Here is a 20,637-nt window from a genome sequence, read left to right on the forward strand (position 1 = left end):
TTGACCCCTTTCAGTAAGAGTTCTGGTTCTCTGACTTCTTCTTAATTCCTGCATAGCAACAGCTGTAGTTTCTATTCCTACATCAATCTTCTCTGATGGATGAACAGCGTCTTCAATCTGATGCTGTGTCCCTTCAGCACAACTGTCTCTGTCTGAGTCTGCTTTCTTAGCTTCATGCTCATGCTCAGCCATTCTAGTGTTGTTTGAATACACCTTAATATTTCTCTCTTGAGTTAATTACTTAACTTATGGCATTACAAGGGTAACTGAATAAACTACATTATGCTGCATCAAAACCTTAAAATAAACTAAGCAGTAACAACACTGTAATAATATAAATGAACTTGTTTCAACTTTAAATGGATGAACAGACACACAACTTAACACTTAACTACATAAACAATCTCTATGTGTATACTATTCTTAACTCTTAACACGTTGCAGAGTTCTTCTTACTTGGGACTTATGTAAACTTAAACATGCACATAACACTAGACCTCTTATAGGAAGTAGAGTCCTTTAACCACTTGTAAACATTTAACTTGTTTTAAATGTTTCTTCTTATTGGCTTGACTCTCTTTCTCCCACTTGTTCAGGTAATCAGTGTTTGCACAGTCTTATCTGCTCGATGCTAGCGTGCGTCGTAGCTAGCTTGCAGCTTCATCTGCAGCCGGCGTTTATCGTCTGCATCCCTCGTGTCGAGCAGTCTGAGTTCTCACTGTCGCTCCCCGTAAGGTCTCACGGACACAAGGTGTTCTTTACACACAGGCATTTATTAGACGCACTTTCAGCATGCCGTGTGAACTCATTGGCCGCATTATCTCACAGGGAGGAAAATAAACTTGGAACCGAACTTTTCAACATCAAAATCTTCACAAAAAGGTTGCGCAGTGCAGCGTGGCTCAGCACCCCATCTTCTAATTAAGAAGTTAATCCACGTGCAGTAGATGGTGTATCACAACAATTAACCCGAAGTTACTTAAACTGGCGAACATTGGTTCCGCCTCAGAATACTGCTATACACGTGTTGTAATAACTTTATATCAACAATATACATTACTTAAATTCCGTTCTTTCATATATATACATTATAAACATTCAACAAAACAATCACAGATACTTGAACAGTATAACTGATACTTGACAGCAGTTACACTGTATATATAACAACACGCACACTAGTAATCATTCTCCGAATCTTATCGAAACGTTGCCACGGTGAATGCTGCTGTAATCAAAACTAAAAGCGGTCCAATTAAATATTAGAGTGTGACTTTGTGTGTGTGTGTGTGTGTGTGTGTGTGTGTGTGTGTGTGTGTGTGTGTGTGTGTGTGTGTGTGTGTGTGTGTGTGTGTGTTTTGGGTATATTTCCTGTTGAGGATAATGATGAGAAGTGTGTTTAGCTGCACATTCTGTATTTGTTAAGCAGCTGATAGTGAGCGACTTAAATTGTTTTACTTCCATTAATAACTACAGTTTTAAACAAATCATCGGTGCTCCCACTTTTGTTTCCAGGTGAGACATTTCCACTCGAATGAACGGGGGAACTAACATTCAAATCTGTTGCTCAAAAGTGCTGTTGTGTGTTTATCCAAGTGTCTCCGTAATAATCCTCGGGCCACATGCAGCACTTCACAGGCTTTTGATAGCAGTTTCAAAATGTTCAGCACTGAATTATGCATGAGTGGAACCGATGTTTCTCTGTGCTAATGTGAGGTTCCACTTGTTTTGTAGGTCGCACATCAGTTAGTTAGCAGGAGAGCGGCACATCAGCGACACACTCGTTAAATGAATCGTGTTCTCTTTAAATCAACATTACAATACAAACACAGTGCCGTGTAATGTTTGATTATACTTTGAGATCATCAAATCAACCTGACAATTTGAGATTTCCTGTTGTGAATGTACTTAAACTAAAAGAAAGATCATTGTAATAATAAATAATCATTAATTAATCACCTCTTTCCTTTTCTTAGTTGATGAGGATGGCATGGACTGTCTGGACAATGAGAGAAGACCACACTTCCCACAGTTCTCCTACTCTGCCAGTGGACGGGAATGAACTATCCATTGCAGTGACATCATCACAGCTGGTCTCTGAGGTCATCAGTGTGGGACAAAAAGACCCACAGCTTTGGACTGACCCAGGACCACACAGACTTGAAGGATTTCGCCCTTCTCCTCTCCTCTTCCTCCTCTCTTTTTCACCTCTCCAGGCCGCTTCTCTATTTTTATTTTTTGTGAAAGCCTTTTAAGAAGGAACTTCCAGACAAAATTCCCCTCTAGTCCAGCACTGCAACCCAAGGTGATCCGAGCTGCGATGTGATCTGTTACTGTGTAATGTCCCTTTAATGTCAGGAGCATCACTGGAGGCCTGCTGTGCTTTGACATGCGTCTGTCCTGCCAAACTTAAAGAACAAACACCTCCGATCTAGTTAAACAGCAGCTGAAGCTTTTTTAAACTGATATTTTTGCGATTTCTTATCTGTATGAAGGAGATACAGCATTTTAAGTCATTTAAACCCAAACTGCCATTACTGGTTGTATCTCAGGCTGTTGCAAACAGACTCAGGTCTGATTTCAAATCCTCACACCTAATAATTCTGAGATTGAGGTAACAGAGTTGTCATCAGTGAGCAGAATCTAACACGCCTCACGTTATCAAGCAGGATTTGACTCAGGTTTTGCTCCGTGCAATTCATTATTGTTGTTGCTGCTATTTCAACCACAGCTACCACAGGTACTACTATTCCTACTGCTACTACTATAACCTGGTGCTACACTACTAGCTTAATGCTGCAGGTCATTATACAGGCGCCAGCAACACATCAGCCACCTGTGTTAACGCCTATGCTTGTACAGCTGCAGAACAGGTGTTGCTACGACTCGTAATGTACAGCTATTAGACATCAAATCTGTAGATTAAGATGATGGGATGTTATGTTTGTGTGTGTGTGTGAGGTACTATTAGTGGTTTGTGCTTAAGCTCGCACCTCAAAGCACAGCAGTTCAGAAGGCTGAGGCTCCCCAACCATGAGCTTTACTACATTACCCAAAATGCAGTGCAAGGTGGTCGCTTTATCCATCACTGTAGAGGTGAAAATGAGAGACGACGATTGGTTTGAATGTTTCTTTAATTTATTTCTCTAATCATGTCCCTCTGAGTTTTAGTGTCCTCTGCCCAAAAGGGAAAACAAAACTGAAACGGTACTTTTTGTGTCGAAGGAAAGCTTTACTGTGACATATTGTTATCATGGCTTTGGGAACCACACGACTGTACCTCTCTTTGTGCAGGAAAGGAAAACTGCAGGGTGAACAGGATCGAGCGTTGTGATGAGAACAGAGAGTACAGGTGAAAATCTCCGAGAATGATACGATATGAAATATTTATAATGTGATCATTTATGACTTATGGATGAGTCCTGTGAGTTTCTTAAGAATGATGTGTAAAACAAGACTTTATGGTTTGTGAGGAGGTATGCATCAACAGTTATGGTTTACGCCACAGCAATGGCTAAAATATACATAGGTTCTATTTATTGTTCTACTCCTCGGTTTTATATTTAACTTTTTCTATTGTCATTACATTATTCTAGAAAAAAAAAGATATTTCTTAGGGCTGAGAGGAAAAAGGCCTCAAGAAACAAAAATGGCTGAAGAATGTAGGAGGGAAAGCACATAGCCTTCCTGCTCCATTGTTTATTTTAATGTTTTTGTGTTTTGTGACCAAAATGTGGGAGCTGAGAGGTGAACAGACACGTTAAAGACAGACAACAGTTCACTGTGAGATTCAAGAAGATAAAGAGAGTTTATTTAATCACCTTACCTTCTCCAACTTCATCCATGTGTGTTTACTATGAAGACTCATCTCATTTAATTGGATATCGTCGCAAATTTTCCTCATTTAATCTTACTACAGGTGTGTGTTGGTGAAGGCTGAGGCAGAGAATGGAGAGAAAGCGAAAATGGAAGTTGGGACGAAGAAGTCTGAATGAATAGGGATTAGGAAGAAAAGACGCAGTACGGAACTGTAAGTGTGCTGTATGTCGAGCTAGAGAAAGTTGAAAGAGACGTAGAAGGATTGTGTTTGGATAGGAAACGTGAGTTCGTAAGGTCAGTCAGTGTTTTCACGTCAGTTTTCTGGTTTCATCTCTGCACTCTCCTGTCTTTAATGTGGGCTGTGATTCCTCTGGTCTGCACTTTGTTTGTTTTCTGTTTGTTGCGTTGTCACGTCTTCCAGTCTGACCAACGACTTTTAAAATCCCCTCAATTTCTGTCTTCAAATGCCGGGGAAGCCTTACGGTTCTGCTCAAAAAAGAAAAAGTCAAAATGTTGACATCCAGCACTTCAGAGTAAAAAAAAAAAAAAAAGTCATTAGATGTTTGAAATCTCAAGAGCATCTAACAAACATGAATCATGCAGAAGACGTCACCTTCACTATGTGGATGACACACATTAAAAAGAGCACCAGGGGATTTGCTCTTATTGGGCATAGAAAACTATTCCGGGATATTTATTTGAATGTTTTTATTATTGATGGGTAACTTGAATTTTTTCTATTTAATTTATTTGTTATTTAGTTTGAGCTCAGCAGTAAAGGGGTGTAGTCATGTTCCACTGCAGTTTAAGTCTTCAGAGACCATGCTCTTTAATTATACAGATCTCTTATGACATGTTACCTGTTTTTCCGCTGCTCCATATGCTTTACTCTTGCACAAACATTAAAGTGCTATTAGCTAGCAAAGACGCTTTATGGCAGAAACCTTAAAAGGATGGCGTTGGCCTGCATGCTGTAGTCCTCCTCTGTCCACACTACCAGTCCTGAGTCAAAGTGGCTCTGAGAACTTATATGAAAAGTACTTCTGTGATCGATTGAGCCTGTCTGGCACAGCCGAAACCGCCGAATAGTTCAAAATGAGTACAAATCCCACCCAGCTGGCACCTTCGACAGGCTCAAGCAAACGCTCCAAAGTATTTGGAAGGATTTCAGCTTTGATTTGACCCAGGTCTGTGAGCGATGGAGGAGTTCTAGCTGTATGTGCATGCTTAACGCCAAAATCGTTAGAAACCAGAGTTCATAAAATACTGCTTTGTAGCTTTGGCCACAGCACTTTCACATCCATCACTTTTTATATGATTCAGAGGAATCTGACTCAGCCCTGCTTTAAAGGAAGATTTTTAGCTTTTTTATGTTTTTAAGAAAATGAGGATTTTTTAAGTACATCTCCCTTCTGCATACAACCACCAGTTCTGAGGTTGCTTCGTCCAGAGTTGGCAAGACCTGGGTGATTGTGTCCCACATGCCAGAGACGAGTCAGCGCTGTCTCTGCAGAGTTGGCTGTGAATTAGGCTCTTTGGAAATGTTCAATAAATTGGTCAGTGTTTAGAAACTTCAGTGTTTGAGGGAAAAACACTGGTCAGTTGTTACAACTCCACTGATGTCACCGACTCCTCTACATTGGAAACGTTTTCCTTCCAGTGAGCCTAAAACTGTCCTCGTTTTATCCTCCACTTCAGTCAGTGGCTGTAACAAGGTCAGAGGTCATCAATATATGTTTTCCTCCTGCTAATGTGTAGAAGGTGACATTTTGTAATCTTCTGCATCGATGTGGGTTTTCCTTTAAGAAACTCTACATCAGTTGTGGGCAGGTGTCAGTTATTTAACTTAGTCTCGGTTGTCGTCAGCAAACAAATGTTCCTAAACTCAATATAGAAGTTTAGTTTCAGCCCCCTTTCAGCTTTACTTGTGCCCTCGACCGGTGTGAATCGATATCTGACACTGCACTGACAGTGTTCACTCTTAAAGCTGCTGCTGTTTGTACTGTACATCTATCACACAACAGATCTGACTCCAGTAGTATTTCAATAATATGTAAAATCCTTACAAAGACCTCAGCTGCTCTGTACTGATCTCGCTCGGTGTTAAAGAACCAACGGCATCAGCCAAAAATCACACACCGCGCTCCGCCTGGCATTTAATGCAGATAGTAAGTAAATGGCTCAAGTGTTTGGAAGGATTTCTGAAAGTATTTGACCTGGTGTCAGCGACAGAATCCCTCCCCTCTCTTCTCTCTGGTACTAGTCTTAATATCATCATGATTATTAACATGAACAAGCATGAGATGCATTTATTTATATCAGCAAACAAAAAATGGTAAACATGTACAAATATTACAAAGTGTAACTGAGTTTTAACTTTATGTCCATCTACTGTAGCTCTACAGTTGTGAGACATTTCTGGACAGTTCTCATCTGTTTGCAGAGTGGCCCATGTTTCCCTGAAGTCAGCTCTGCTCTATCACATGTCAGAAGAGCAGAGCTGATGTTGACTCTGAGACAGCGTCGGGAAACTCAGCAGATCCAGAAAGATTCACAGAAAAGCAGATCAAACAGCCTTTTTCTGTGCCTCGTGCTGTCAGGATGCAGTGGTGCTGGCCAGTGAGGCCACGAGGATGTGAAAACAACAAATTACCATCAACATGAAGCTGTTTTTTACACTGTACATCCTTAGTATTTTTACACATAAAAATGTATATGATAGGGATGCACATTATTTTCCTTCTTACAGACAGCTTCAATAAAGCACTATGTCAATCTGCTGAGATGTTGTCGACTTTGTTTCCTTAAAAATAGAATTTGTAACATTCGAGTTTAGCACTGATCGATTCTGGTTTTTAAATGTGTAACATAAATTCTCAGTTAATTCATTCTTTGTTAAAAACAACACTGTAGTATCTCTAAGTATTTGTTAGTACAACAGTCTATTAGCAAAATGTATCAAGTATAAATGAGCCTTTGATAACACACTGAATTTCTAACATGCACACACAGCATCTCTCTGTTTCCCAACACATCACCTTCAATAAAAAAAACCATCAGTAACAGTTTGTGTTGTGTTTCACAGGTGATTACTGACCATGAAAACATGAAGATCCAAACAGAACAGCAGAGCAGAGGTGATACACACAGTCTCCATTCATCTGGCGGCCGGGAGCTAGAAAGACCAACACACAGAACACTCAGTGAAATCTGTATCTGAACGCCGGACTCACTCTCTGATAATGAATCAGAACAGAATAAAACAAATCCAGAACCAGACAGACTCATTAGGCATGGAGGGACAAAAGTCTTCTTACTGATTTTATTTTAGTGAACTGACAACTATACGATGCTCTTGGAGAGAAAAGACACCACGATAAATTAATTTAGCAGCGGAACAGTGAGTCACACACTTCCTCCCGTGTGAGTGTGTACGTGTACCTCAATGCGTAGGTTCTGCATCTCCTCACTGAGTGTGTTTCTCTCCTGCATCAGCTGGTTCTGTTTGGCCAGCAGCTCACACACCTGCTGGGCGCTGCTCTGACAGTGACGGTCCAACTGCTGCAGCCTGCAACACACACACACACACAATATTGACTGAAACTGTGTGAGAGGAACATACCCTCCTGGCTGGTATAAAACCAAATGTTGTAAATATTGAAAGAACTAGATCCACAAAGAGATTTTAATATCACTGACTTTGTGTTGATCAAATAATCAACATTGTTTACATGGATTTGACATCGGTGTGTGTTTTCTACTGCGAGTGCAGACGAGGAGGTGAAGCAGGAGCTGAAAAGTAGTGATCCAGATGTGGCCACAGATCCAGATTCTGTTTTATAGACCAGGAGGAACATCTGAGTATTGAATAATTATACATATTGGGGCCAGTGATAGAGAGGAAATTGTTTTTTTGGATTTGCTGCTAAAACTCACAGTAAAGAGAGTTTTGGGGGGTGTGGGGGATGTTTTATTGTTGTATGTTGTTTTTAATGTAAACTGTTGGTTTGAAAAGTCATTAGTAACTAGAGCTGTTCGGCCATATGGTGAAGTAAAAAGGTGCATTTGCCTTTAAAACTGTAAATTAGAGGCAAAAAGTAGCTTAAACAGAAGTACTCAAGGGCAAGTATGTCCAAATACTTTGTTCCACTGCACATCAGTGTCCTTTTTATTCCACAAATAACTGTACTATGGGCAGAACCCGTCTCTCATTTGCAGTTGTGAAGGGAAGTGTTCATTTCTGGGATGTCCCAATTAGCGAGGCCCCTCTGACATGACCACTCCGGCAGACAATGAGGTCTTTCACTGCAGAGTGTGTGCATGTTTTTCAGCCGGGGTTCTGGGGTAAGCACGTTTGAATAGTGTGTGTATTTGGGGGTTGGGTGCGACGCCTGTTAAGATATTTCCCACCATCAGCCCATTATTTTATCTATTCATCCATCCATTCAGTCAGTCGGTAACCCCCTCCCCTCTAGAGCCGCAGTGAATTTATTCACACACACACACACACACACACACACACACACACACACACACCTCCTGATAATGACACAGAGGAAACTGCTGTCAGCACTGGAATCCACATTTGCATATTCAACCAGCGATTCAATATTTATCCATATTTCTCTCTCGCACATGCATATGCTTGTCTTTCTATAGTTGTGAGGACACTCACTCTTCCTGTGCCTCTGAACTAAACCTTATTCTAAACTGATCCCTGAAACCAAGTCTTGAACCCCACTATGACGACACACCACTCAGCAATGGTTGGAAAATAACCAAGAGCACAACTCTCGGGTACCAAAACGTATTTCCATTTGATGCCTGTTGGCTCGTCTGTGAGTAGTTAGGAGCTCTCTCTAAGAAAATGTTCTTTAAATTACTCAATGGTTTCATTCAACAACAGAGATAAAATGATTCAATAAATCATTCTGAAAGTAAAAAGAGAAAACCCAAACTGACTTCTCTCGAATCTTTACTTTTTGTTTTTATCTCTTTGAGCCTTAAAAGGGAACCTCAGTCCTTTGTCGAGCTGGTCAGACTCTTGTGATGAGGAATCACAGGAGTTCATCGGATATAAAACATCACAAAGCTTTAAAAACATATGACAAGACCTCACTGTCGCTTTGTCCATCACTGTTTCAACGTGTTTAGAAAATGACAAGTAAGGCAAGAATAACACGTGATAGAGAAGAGGAGGATGAAGAGAGCTGTGGCTCGGGGCACAGAGAGGTAGCTGGGGGGGAGACAGATGCCCCTGCCCTGCTGGTCATGTTGGCAGTGGCAGGGCTGCTTGTGTGAGACAGACGGGGGAGGCGAACATCCCAACTCTCTTCCACAATCTGCTCCCTGCTGCTCCTACGTTGTCCTAACTGCTCTGCACTTTCTCCTTTACCATGATGGGCTTTTCTTATTCCCCCTTTGCTCCTCCAGCATCAGGTGACCCGGTCTCCCCCCCAGCTACAGTATAACCTGTCCTCCTTAGCCATCCTCTCTGCCTTATCTAGTATAAAGACCCGCGGGGTGGTTAATCTCAGACCCGGAGGCTCCGTCCCATTCCTGGAGTCCGAGGATGACGACCCCCTTCTTGCCTGGTGTTCCTGCAGCCGGCTAACAAGCTGTCCTGACCAGCCACCCTCCCCCCCTCTCTCTCTCCTCCCACTCCCTCCTACGCTATCACACAGTAAGACACAGCAGGACACTGCCACGTCACAACACACACACCAACAGAAAGAGAGCCCTGCTGCGAGTGAAGAGACAAGATACAGACACAGCCGATGTGCCGCACACAGAGTGCAGAAGATATCAGCTACACACACAACAGAGGACGTAAAGGTCAGAAACAGAGCCTGTTGTTCTGGAGCTGTAAATGTTTGATGAGCAAAGTGTTGAGAATGTGCCTTTAACTCCACACCACAAAACTAATCTGAGTCACACTGAGAAAATGCCAAATCTTATCCAATCACAACCTCTGATCTCCTGCGTGTACATGGACCAAACGCTTGGAGACAGTCCTCTCTGAAAAGAGAACATGATGCAGCCTCTTCCAGAGATCTAACAGCGACGACTGCCCTGCTGTGAGACCCACTGCAGGTCAGTACCCAGGAGCTACAGTTTTCCTCTGGTCTGTTGATCGAGATTAATGTGATCTGCTAGAGAGGATTTAGTTTATGAAGTTATTACTCTGACACAGAACATCTCTGAGGAATCACGCTGCGTGTTCATGATCTGATCTTATAACAGATCATTCGTTTTCTCTGTTACTGTAACCACACTGACAGCTTTGGTTTTATATGAACAGGCTTTGGTGTCACAACAAAACAGCATTTAAATATTTTACACAGAGAGAACTCACCAGCAGCATCTGTATAATCTACAGAACAGATCCACACCTGGATGGATAAAACCCAAACTATCTGTATGTGCACAGAGCTCTAAGCTAAGTACAGTACGTAATGTACTAAATGGAAAACAGTGTATTTCCCTGACTCTTACAATATTTACTCCAGAGTCGTCCTCTGGAAGAATATGATTATTTAGGAGAAATGGCACAAGCTGTACACAAATATCTGCAAATGGGACAAATTCGTGTAGTTATGTTCGAACACTGCCAGCAGCTTTAAGATACACCAGCCTGCCAGTACGTCAGCTGAACAGGCAGCCAGTAAATCAGCCGGTCAGGTCGTGGCCCGAGATGTTAAAAGCAGCTGCAGGTTTATGTAATGTGGTGAGTAAAGCTTTGACACACACATGTAAACAGCCGCATACACTGACCAGTTTGTCTGAGCAGAGAGCAGCCAACCTCTGGCCTTCTTATACAACACGTACACACACACACACACACACACACACACACACACACACACACACACACACACACACACTCTAATCCAGCTCTTGTCTCACCTTGCATCCCCTGCCTCAGGGGGTGTATGTGTGTATGTGTGTGTGTGATTAAGGTAGCGCTCCTTCCAGTAGCTAAAGCAGCAAATCCAATAACTGGCCTCTATCGACTGGCACACTCATTAATTAGGGCTTAATACGGCTTAATGCTCGGGCACTGCCCTACACCAACACACACACACACACACACACACAGCAGGCTGGCTTTCCTCTGCCTGCTGCCTGGAACTGGCGCGGAAGCTGACAGACTCATGGATGGAGTGATGGCGGGAGGGATAGATGGATGAGGTGAGGAGCATCTACAGTGAGAAACGAGGAATGATGGTTGGTGGTGTTGGATGAAGCGAAGGAGGGACGAGGGGACAAAGAGGCTGAAGGATCCAGCTCCAGCCGTCACCTCCCTGCTGCTGGCCTGGCTGACGGCTGGTTGTAGGTTGGGGGGGGGGGGGGGGGGGGGCAGAATTAGAGAAGAAGATCCTCCCCCACTGACCTGGTGAAAGGACACCACCTGCTGGATCCCACAGTTCACTGACACACAAGCACTCGACGCCCACACGAAAAGAACTCCTCAGTAGCCCTCTAAACGTACCTGAAACGGCTTCCAGAGCAGTCGTGGTACTAAGTGCGCGTTTTGCTTTCCAGCAGACATAATAAAAGCAGGTTTTGCTGCGAGGCAGTTTGCAGTAATTTCCCCTGACAGCCCGATAATCAAACTCTGTTCACAATCTGCACCTTGAACCACCACACTCTCCATTGACTGCTGCTACTAAGGAGATTAATTACAACACATACACACAGACATTGTTACCTCTCTGTGGTATACATCAGTCATAGCCCACAGCTAGTGTCTCTCTGTTGTGTGTGTTTGTCTGTGTTTGCATATTTATTTACAGGTGGGAGCATATGTCCTAAAGGCATGGTCCAAAGGGAAAGTGCTAACGTCACGTTAGCGAAACAGAGAAACAGTAATAGAAAAGGACGATTTGGAAACATCCATCAGGTCTGTCATTGAAAAACCCCAAATGAATGTGTGCGTTTTTATTACTAAAATCAGCAAGTGGAGCGTGTCACTTTAAGAAAACTATCTACTGGACAGTGCATACATCAACAAAATGTGTTGAAAACAAGCCGCTGACTAAACTAGAACTAGAGTCTTACTGTATAGTTTGTATCTACAAATAAACACTTTGACACGTTAACATTAAACCAACTGCACGTTGTTCAGTGTGTGTGTGTGTGTGTGTGTGTGTGTATAGCAGGCAGACAGCCTGGGTCTGCCCGGCTACAGCATCACTGCCAGGGGCATGAAGGATGCAGCTGACACACACACAAACACACACAACCATATTTTACCCAATCCCAGGCCCCCACCATCACCACCCTCACACCCCACAGCTCGAGCTAAATCTTGGCGAACACACAACTGCACTCAGGAATGTGTGTGTGTGTGTGTGTGCCTGAAGGCCATGCCCCTCTCCATCAACCTGTCATGCCAGTTGTTGCTCTTGCTAACATACATGTTTGACATGGGGAAACGATTGGTGACAGAGTGTTTTGATCAGGAAGACGGTGACACATTATCTTTCAAACTCGTTTTCCACTTTTCTTTTTCTTCCTATTCATTTACTGTTAAGAGGCAACTTTTCCTCAAAGGTAACTCTATTTTCTTTTGAGTCACAAAAACCGACACACTCACAAGGTCTAGAGCCTCTAAATGTCTGAATATACTGGTGTACAGCTGTTATACAGGGCAGATTCTAAATGAGGGGCCTGTGCAGTGTTTTAATACAATTTAGATCATGATTTCAAAAAAATAATTTTTAAAATCTATTTTAAAATATCTTATTTGTGACATAGAAAATATTGTAAAATCAGTGTTGCGAGCAGATTATGACTAAAACTTCAACAAAACAAAAGCATCAGCAGGTCCTGAAAAGTCCTTAAATCCAAGACCTCTAAAGCCTTTTATGCTTTTAGACGGTTAATGAATTAATGATTTTTTACTGGTTAATTCATCATTTCACTGCATTTATTAACTAAGTAAACTAATTATATCATTAGCAGGCTAGATCCTTGCAATTACATTATTTTGTTAAAGATCACACGACGGCTTTCACAGTTTTCCTTTAAATCCTCTTTTCTTTTAAACTGACTGAACTAAAACTTAACTGAAAATAAACTCACCTGTCTGAAACACGCTTCAGTCATTTAACGGATCACAGCAAACAAGTCAGCTCCAGTGAGGATGTAGTTGTCAGATCACCAGGTCTGCATTTGTCAGATATGAAACCAGTTCTGGCCAATAAGTAACACATTTAAAAATCTAAAGCACTAGTTAAAAAATAAATAACCTGCAAGAACCTAAACTCTGGTATGGGACCTTAACTCATAGGAGTTAATAGTTGTTTCCTATCTATATAATACTGTGTATGATATCTGACCTGTGCTGTACTGGATTTAAGTCTGGCTTTAACATAGACTAATTAAGAGGTTTGTTAAATAAGCTGCATGTGCTAAAGGACAAACGCGGACCTTACAGCTCATAAACTGAAATGTCTTCAAAAACCACAGATATCGTAGATTATCATTTATTTGATGTAGTGTTTTTATTAATTTTTCACCCCGTCTTGGTCTTTATTATAATCCACAGCTGGCTTCACATGATCAAACTACATGTAGTTTCCTGCTGTGCAAATACAGAGTATAAATACTAAAGGTGAGGGAAATTCAAACATACAGTATTTAACTTACAGGCAATTTAGTGGGAAAAGTTTGAGATTTATTTAACTTCTGACAGTCAGAAATATGTTTACAACCTGACTTTCAATCACAAAGCTGTGAACAGCACATAAAGTTGTCTCTTTCATTTAGTGGCTGTGTTAACAGAGGTTTCTGTGCTGCTGCAGGCTGTTACATCAACTATTCAATGTCAAACAGTTTCCTGCCGTGAGGCCTGCTGACTCTTTTTAAGTCTTATGTTTGAGTGTTTGCTTTCCTGGCATTAAAGTGTTTCTGCTGTTGTTACTTTTAACATTTCACTAAAGAAGGGGCAGGTGTTTCTGAACGGGTTTAGCTGTCGTTTTATGAAGTAGTGTTAGCGAGTGTCACTGACTGGGGCTTGAGATGTGATGTTTTGCACAGTTAACGCTCCAGCTTGCAAGCCTCTGGCTACAGCCCGACATCTGAGCTGCAAATCTGTGCGTCTGTGTATGTGTGTGTGTAATAGAGCTGTAAAGCCACCGTTTGACAATGCTCTTTCAGCAGGCCGCCCTGCGGTTGCTCCCGGCTACAGAAGCCAGCTGGGCAATGTAGAGATAGAAAGTATGAGAAGAGAAAGAGGAAGATGACGATGAAGGAGGACGACTGATCAGCGCCATCCAGAGGTAAGAACATGAGCGTGTGAGAGAAACGAAGAGATTAAGTAACAGTGGACTGAACTGCTCATCGTTGAGCATGAGATGCTGAACTCAAATATATCATTATTATAAATGTAGTAATATGTGTGATGCATTAAAACTTTACATTTCTCATGTTCTTTAACAGCTGTTTCATCCAGAACCCATGTTTCAAACGTTCACAGTTGCAGCTAAACATTAATCACACATACCTCTAACTGATCTCATCATAGTCTGGACCTTTTTTTTGCAAGTTATTTTTCATGATGAACATGATGAAGTGAAAGAGCTGCTGTTCTGGGAAATATTACAAATGTATTTGTGAGAGGTAGAGAGGTGAACGCATCGAGTGATGTTAGTGCATGAATGTGAAGCTAAAGATCATACATTTGAATGTGTAGTGTATCTCTGCATCTCCACACACACACACACACACACACACACACACACACACACACACACACACACACACACACACACACACACACACACACACACACACACACACACACACACAGACGAGACAAATGAAAGCTGTCCTGTTTTCTTCTGCCCAGCCTCTGCCAACTTAATTTGCAAATGAAAAGTTTTGCAAAGAGCGTCCTTTTGCTTCTGGGGCATGGCAGCACACTGTGTGTTTGGGGGTGGGGAGGGGTGAGGAGGGAAGAGGGTTTGACAGAGGGTGTGTGTGTGTGTGGCAGGAGCCCAGATGAAGCAGCCCTCGCCCGGGGCTCGCTGTCCGCCCGCGGTAGCAGCAAGCCTGTTCCTTCTTCCCCGGCCCGTCGCGACCATTTGTTCCATTAACCAATCTCCTGGAGCCTCTGGTGCAAACACACACACACATCCACAGGCATACATACTTCAACAACTGCTTGCACAGCTCATGCCACACATGGCCCTCCATCCTTCGCTCTATCCCTGCCTCCCTCCTGCTCTCCTCCAGACGCACGCACCATCTTTCTTTGTGGAGGCCATATGGCCCAGTGAAGCCTGTGGATCTACAGGCACATCTGCGTATATGTTGCTGCTCTCCTTAAAGGGCTGCACGGTGAACTGTGTGCTCACTTAAAACACTCACACAACCATACTGTACATGTGCACGCACACCCAGGGCTGACGAACACTCTCTGCTGTCACTACGTGTGGTTAGAGCGAGCGTTGGTGTTATGTTTGTCTGTCATATGTGCGCGAGAGAGTCTGTGTATGTGCCCTAAGTGTGTACATGCATAGTGATAATTGGTGAAACAGCCTGCGAACAGCTGTGGGGTGAGAAAAGGTTGCGTGGTGTTTGGTACTGAAAGCAGAGGGGAGGAGGAGAAGAGAGGAGAAGAGTTAAGTTGGAGAGTAAGAAAAGGGCAAAGTGAAAAGAGATTAAAAATAGGAAGGAGAGGATGAATTAAGAGGAGAAAAAAGGGGGAGACAAACGGTGGGAAGAAGAGAGTTACAGTAAAGAAGTGCAAAAAGAAACCAGAGAGATGTCAGTGGGGGAAAAATACTGAACCTTCCCGTTATAATTAGATTAAAATTAATTATTTTTAAACTATAAAACATTTTCTTAAGTCTACTACAAGAAAATAAAGGTTATTTCCATTCACAGAGATTCATCAGTTTACTACAGTCTCACAGACAGTTGTACATTAATGCGTCTACGTCTTATTTTAAATGTGTGGTACTTAACTGTTAACTGTTGGTGTAAGCCAGATATTTACGATGTGATTTTTAAAAATAATTACAAGACACACACACAAAAAAAAGAATAAGAGCAGGATCCATCACAGGAGCCGCAGTGATTTTCATAATCATATCAAATATTTGTCATTGCATTGTTTTTCAAAGTCTCATTAAGATATTTCTCCATTAATTGAAACTAAGCTTTTTACTTTCGTCAGAATTGTATCAAGATGTCTGTTACTTAATATAGTGGTCAGTTAAATTTAATTTATAATAAACCAGATTTATGTTAGTATTGATATTGAGAAACGCACATTTTGGAGTGAAGCTGATCTGTAACTTGTTTTCCTGGATATATAAGTTTATGAGTTGAAACTACTAAAGTTTATAGAGATTTATTAGTTGGATTAGTAGTTAGTTAATGCGTTAGCTAGAAAATGCCATAATAACTAAATAAAATATCAAACATTCAATAAAAATGAGAAAAACAAAATTCTACATGGCTGAAAGACTTGAATTTAAATATATATATACAAAAACCTTTTTCTATAACTTAACTAATTCAAAACACGCATTAAAGTTAATAAGTTAAGTGTTTATTTCAAATTATAACCTTCAAATTAATCACTTATCTTCTCTAACTGCTCTGCTGCTCCATCTCTCCACCAGGCAAAAACAGAAAAGATAAAAAAAAAGAAAAACAACACAGAAATAGTGAAATAAATAAATAAATGGTGCAGCAAAACATTGTGTGCTAAAACCCCTGTGTAGTTTGGCAATCAGCTTGCCCATGTAAAAATAAATCAAGCTGATTTTCCAAATGTTTTGTGCGTGGTGCGCTGTTGCCGCTCTTCGCAGCACAGATTGCAGGCCGATGGAGAGGCTGTGGGGAGGGGCGGGGCGCTGGATATTGAACCCACTTACACCAGCTTGTTAACACATACACCTTAACCCCCGAGCGGCGCGGCAGGGCGCCCACCAAGCACTCGGGACCTGCAGGGGACCAACTAATGTATACCCGATGTATGGACACACACAGGGAGGATTATGAGAACATGCACGTTATTCAGGGCCAGAACAGCACCATATGTAGAAACTGACGTATACGAATATGCACGTACACAAATTAGAGACCTTTAACATTCAGCTCGGTCTCTACAGATAAACGCACTGATTACAAACTGCAGAAGCAATAAAGTCCTGGTTAATACTGTGGATCTGTTTTTTTATTAGTTATAATTATGGTAAAATGTATATAGAACTATAATACATTATACAACTATAATAAGAACATTTTGTTTGTGCCAGGTTTTCACTTTTTATGGTTTTGCCTCTGAAAAACGAACAAATACAGTCACAAATATAAAAAACACGTAGCTACAAACCCGAACAGCGATGATCACAAATGTGAGTCATAAATCATCTCTCTACTGCATCTCCTTAAAAAAAATAATAAAAAAATATATAAAATACCAAAAACCTATGTATTTACTGCTTAAAACTAATTAATGCTTCCCCAAACATACACACGTTCTACCACAAGATTTTCCTCCAAAAACGAAATACAAAAATGTGGTCAACCGGCTTAATTGTCACTCTATAAGTGACCTCATGTAGAACTGAACTCAAGAGATTTTTAAATATCAGGAGGATTCATCAACCAACTAAGTGTCAAAGCAGAAAATAAAACTCACTAAATGCCAAGAGTGATTATCGTGGTTCAGTTGGGAGAAGAGAGAAGTTAGTTGCCAACTTCCCAGCCAATCCACTTTTGGCAGCCAGATTCCTACTCTGCTAACCCTCCTGAGAACATGCAATAGCAACCCATACACACACACACACACACAGACACACACACAAATACCACCACCATAACATATGCGTGGAAACATACAGAATATTCATACTTTACACAACTTAGATTGTTTTTCTTTGTATAAAACACACAAAAATAGTCACACAACTAGGAGACAGCTGTGACATGGTAAACTTTGTTTTTTGGCAGCGCCTGACTGTCGTCAGGTTAACACCGGTGGGTGGTAGACAATATGTAGTGTCAGTAATTGAGCAGGAGAAAAGGGTGAGCAAGTTTGTGTGTTTCCATTGTGTGTAAGAGGAAGGTGGTGTTGGTTGCAGGGCAGTGGGGTAGAGATCCACAGAGTGGGGCAACGACACCCACACACCCTCACCCACATTGGTAGAGCCAGGCTGTATGCCAGGCGCCCTGTGGAGACACACACCAAATGGGTTCTGCACTCAGGGAGGAAGAGACCCCCGCATCACTCACACACACTCTTCACACACTTACAGATAGTGTAGCATAAGCCAAAGATGGAACCAGTTTTAACTGCAGCTTTTATAAGTAGGTGTTTCCAAAAATGACTCGCCATCTCTTACACAGTGCACAAGGTTCACTTTGTGCCGCTGCAACTGGGTTTCACAATTTTTAGTCAAAATGTATCTACAGTACTATTCAAAAATCTCCAGAAGGAAATGAAAAATGTGGTACCACAAGCGTGTGCACGACCTAACGTCTGCTATCGGTTGATTTTGTTGACTAATCAATTAAAAAGTAAACTATGCCTATCACAGTGAAACAAAGCACAAGTTAACAAGCATTAACATTGCTTGTTTTGTCAAATCCAAACACATACACTTTAATATTATATCATATAAAGAAAGCAGGTAATGTTTGTATTTAAGAAGCTCTGACTGGTGACTTCAAGGCATTTTAACCTAAACATTACGTAAAGGAGTTTGCTGTTAAGTGGAAATTAGGGAGTGTTGTCTGTTACTGTTAGTTATTTTTGCATGAACATTTACTTTACTGTCGTGAGTGAGTCAGTGAGCCTGTTTCTTCTTTCCATTGTTTTTTTTTTTTTAAATGAAGTTTAATGTGGTTTTTGATCAGAGAGCAGATGTAGCTCACTGTAGAAAATGTTGCCTGCATAGAGACAATAGGAGAATAAACTGCACACACACTGTGAGAGACAATCGCTGTGCTGGTACAGTGTCTATTCAAATAAAAGGGAGAAAATGTTATATTATTTATATTACTAAAATAAATAATAAGCGTGTCTTTCACTCTGTTGTATGCACAGTATGTGTAGTTGTGTGTGTGTTTGTGTACCTGTCCTTCATGCGCTGGTGCATGCGACCATGCTGGACACACTGTTCCTCCATGTCGGAGCAGCGAGCGTTCAGACTTTTTACTGTCTCCTCTAGGTGTTGCTTCTCCAGGGCCAGCTGCTCCAGCTCACTTCTGAACACACACACACACGGACAGACATCGGCACAAAGCGACGCAAGGAGAATAATTCAATGAATAGATCAGACATCACTTCACAACAAAAGAGAAAAGAATAGCATAGAGACATATAAATGTAATAAATGATAAGGGGATTAAAATCAATAAATAAAACAAAACTTAAGCTGCTTGTTAAAGTAGTCCACACACGTCATAAGCTGCGGACTTAAGATCTGATGGACTTATGATCTTCCCTAAAGATGCAGTCAGTTCTCAGTTTATTATGTACACCTAGAAAAAAACTAACGCAGTCAACTCAGCAGTCCTGCAGTTTATCCCAGAGATGTGATAACATTCAGTTTTTATTCAAACTGTTTTAAAGATGTGTTGATGTAATTGTATGATAATTTGTGAGACTCCATGTTGTGTTACTGAACTAACTAATGTGTCATACTGGTGTCTCTGATATCTGGTCCTCACTTGTAATTAGGAAAATTTAATTCTGAGAGCACAAAGGTTGTTCTTGCTTTCAATTAATAAATGATGATGAGACCATTCACTCTATTATTGAAGAATGAGTAGTATTATTAAATGACATTAACTAAAATTATGGTTTAACTTATTTAACAGTGACAACAAAGATACTGCGAGGAAATGTGGGGAGAGAAAAGGAGATAATCACATGCAACAAAGATCCTTGGCTGGATATCACAGTTATGTGGTATGCATCTTAACTACTAGTCCACCCAATGACCTGAACCCTATTTTCTGCTTCATAAACTTAAACTGGCCAATTAGCAAGCCTCATATTGTAGCATTCAATAGTCAGTGAGACTAACTACTGAAAACAATTCAGAGTTTTCTTGTTCATTTTGCTGCAACTGCCTCAGTGTAACCTCACTTAGCCTGACTGAGGCGGTCCAGCAGGACTTTAGCCGCAACACTGGGCTTAGAGCTCCAGGAGCTCAAACAACCCACGGCACAGATCACGGCTGCTAAACTGCATAACACACATGCAGATGTCGGCTATAAGCCATTACACCGATGTGCAAGTGTGTACTGTGTGTAAAATCCTACACATTCAAGGCGTTAGTGATTATTGTGTGTGTATATACACACACGCAAGCATGCACGTTTGATACTGATGTCCATCCATAAGAACACAGGGTACTTTGTTGTGCATTGTGTTCACGTGTCCTGTGGCTGATGAGGACAGTGCAGTCTGGTAGGGCCAGATTGGGGGCTGTCATGTGACTAATGTGCAGCACAGCTCCAACAGCTGACAGGACACTGGGCCCAGGGTCACTCTCATACACACACATACAAGTACACATACGCACAAACATAGAAACAGGCAGCCCAGATGGAGAGCTGTGCAGGCCTGCTGTGACTACTGTAGCATCAGGTTAACAAGAAAACAGGTCAGACTGGAAAGCAGTATGTAGTATGTTGACACACTCTGTCCAAACAGCCTGGATAGATGATGCTTCACGAAATGATGACATGGATGTCTAACAGATAGAGGGAATAAACAAGTGAGCACAGGTACAAACAAGTGGACAAGAGAAACTGAAAATGTTTTCTTGGGAATTTAATGCACTG

General features: G+C 41.5%; 2 protein-coding genes across 8 annotated transcripts in view; one reads left to right on the forward strand and one right to left on the reverse strand.

The window, feature by feature from the left end:
• akt3a (v-akt murine thymoma viral oncogene homolog 3a) overlaps positions 1 to 5,113 on the forward strand; it is a 55,439-nt gene extending 50,326 nt beyond the window's left edge. For all 4 annotated transcript variants that reach the window (XM_026354504.1, XM_026354505.1, XM_026354506.1 and 1 more), the window contains one exon: positions 1,977 to 5,113. In XM_026354504.1, coding sequence (XP_026210289.1) covers positions 1,977 to 2,062 — 86 coding nt within the window. In that variant the 3' untranslated portion in view covers positions 2,063 to 5,113. The remainder of the gene's footprint in view (positions 1 to 1,976) is intronic.
• The window catches only part of sdccag8 (SHH signaling and ciliogenesis regulator sdccag8), a 41,364-nt gene continuing 24,904 nt past the window's right edge, over positions 4,178 to 20,637 (reverse strand). The window contains exons 16-19 of one of the 4 annotated variants that reach the window (XR_003298577.1): positions 18,919 to 19,050; positions 7,261 to 7,387; positions 6,917 to 6,994; positions 4,178 to 4,305 (exon numbers count right to left, since the gene is read on the reverse strand). Coding sequence is in view for 2 of the 4 variants with exons in the window: in XM_026354501.1 (XP_026210286.1) it covers positions 6,977 to 6,994; positions 7,261 to 7,387; positions 18,919 to 19,050 (277 nt within the window). In the remaining 2 variants the exon portion in view is untranslated. Of the gene's footprint in view, positions 4,306 to 5,223; positions 6,995 to 7,260; positions 7,388 to 8,337; positions 8,356 to 18,918; positions 20,547 to 20,637 lie in introns of those variants that run through there. The other 3 variants (XM_026354501.1, XR_003298578.1, XM_026354502.1) reach the window with 3 other exon arrangements.

The sequence above is a fragment of the Anabas testudineus genome, chromosome 15 (assembly GCF_900324465.2).
Source record: "Anabas testudineus chromosome 15, fAnaTes1.2, whole genome shotgun sequence".
NCBI classification, from domain to species: Eukaryota; Metazoa; Chordata; class Actinopteri; order Anabantiformes; family Anabantidae; genus Anabas; species Anabas testudineus.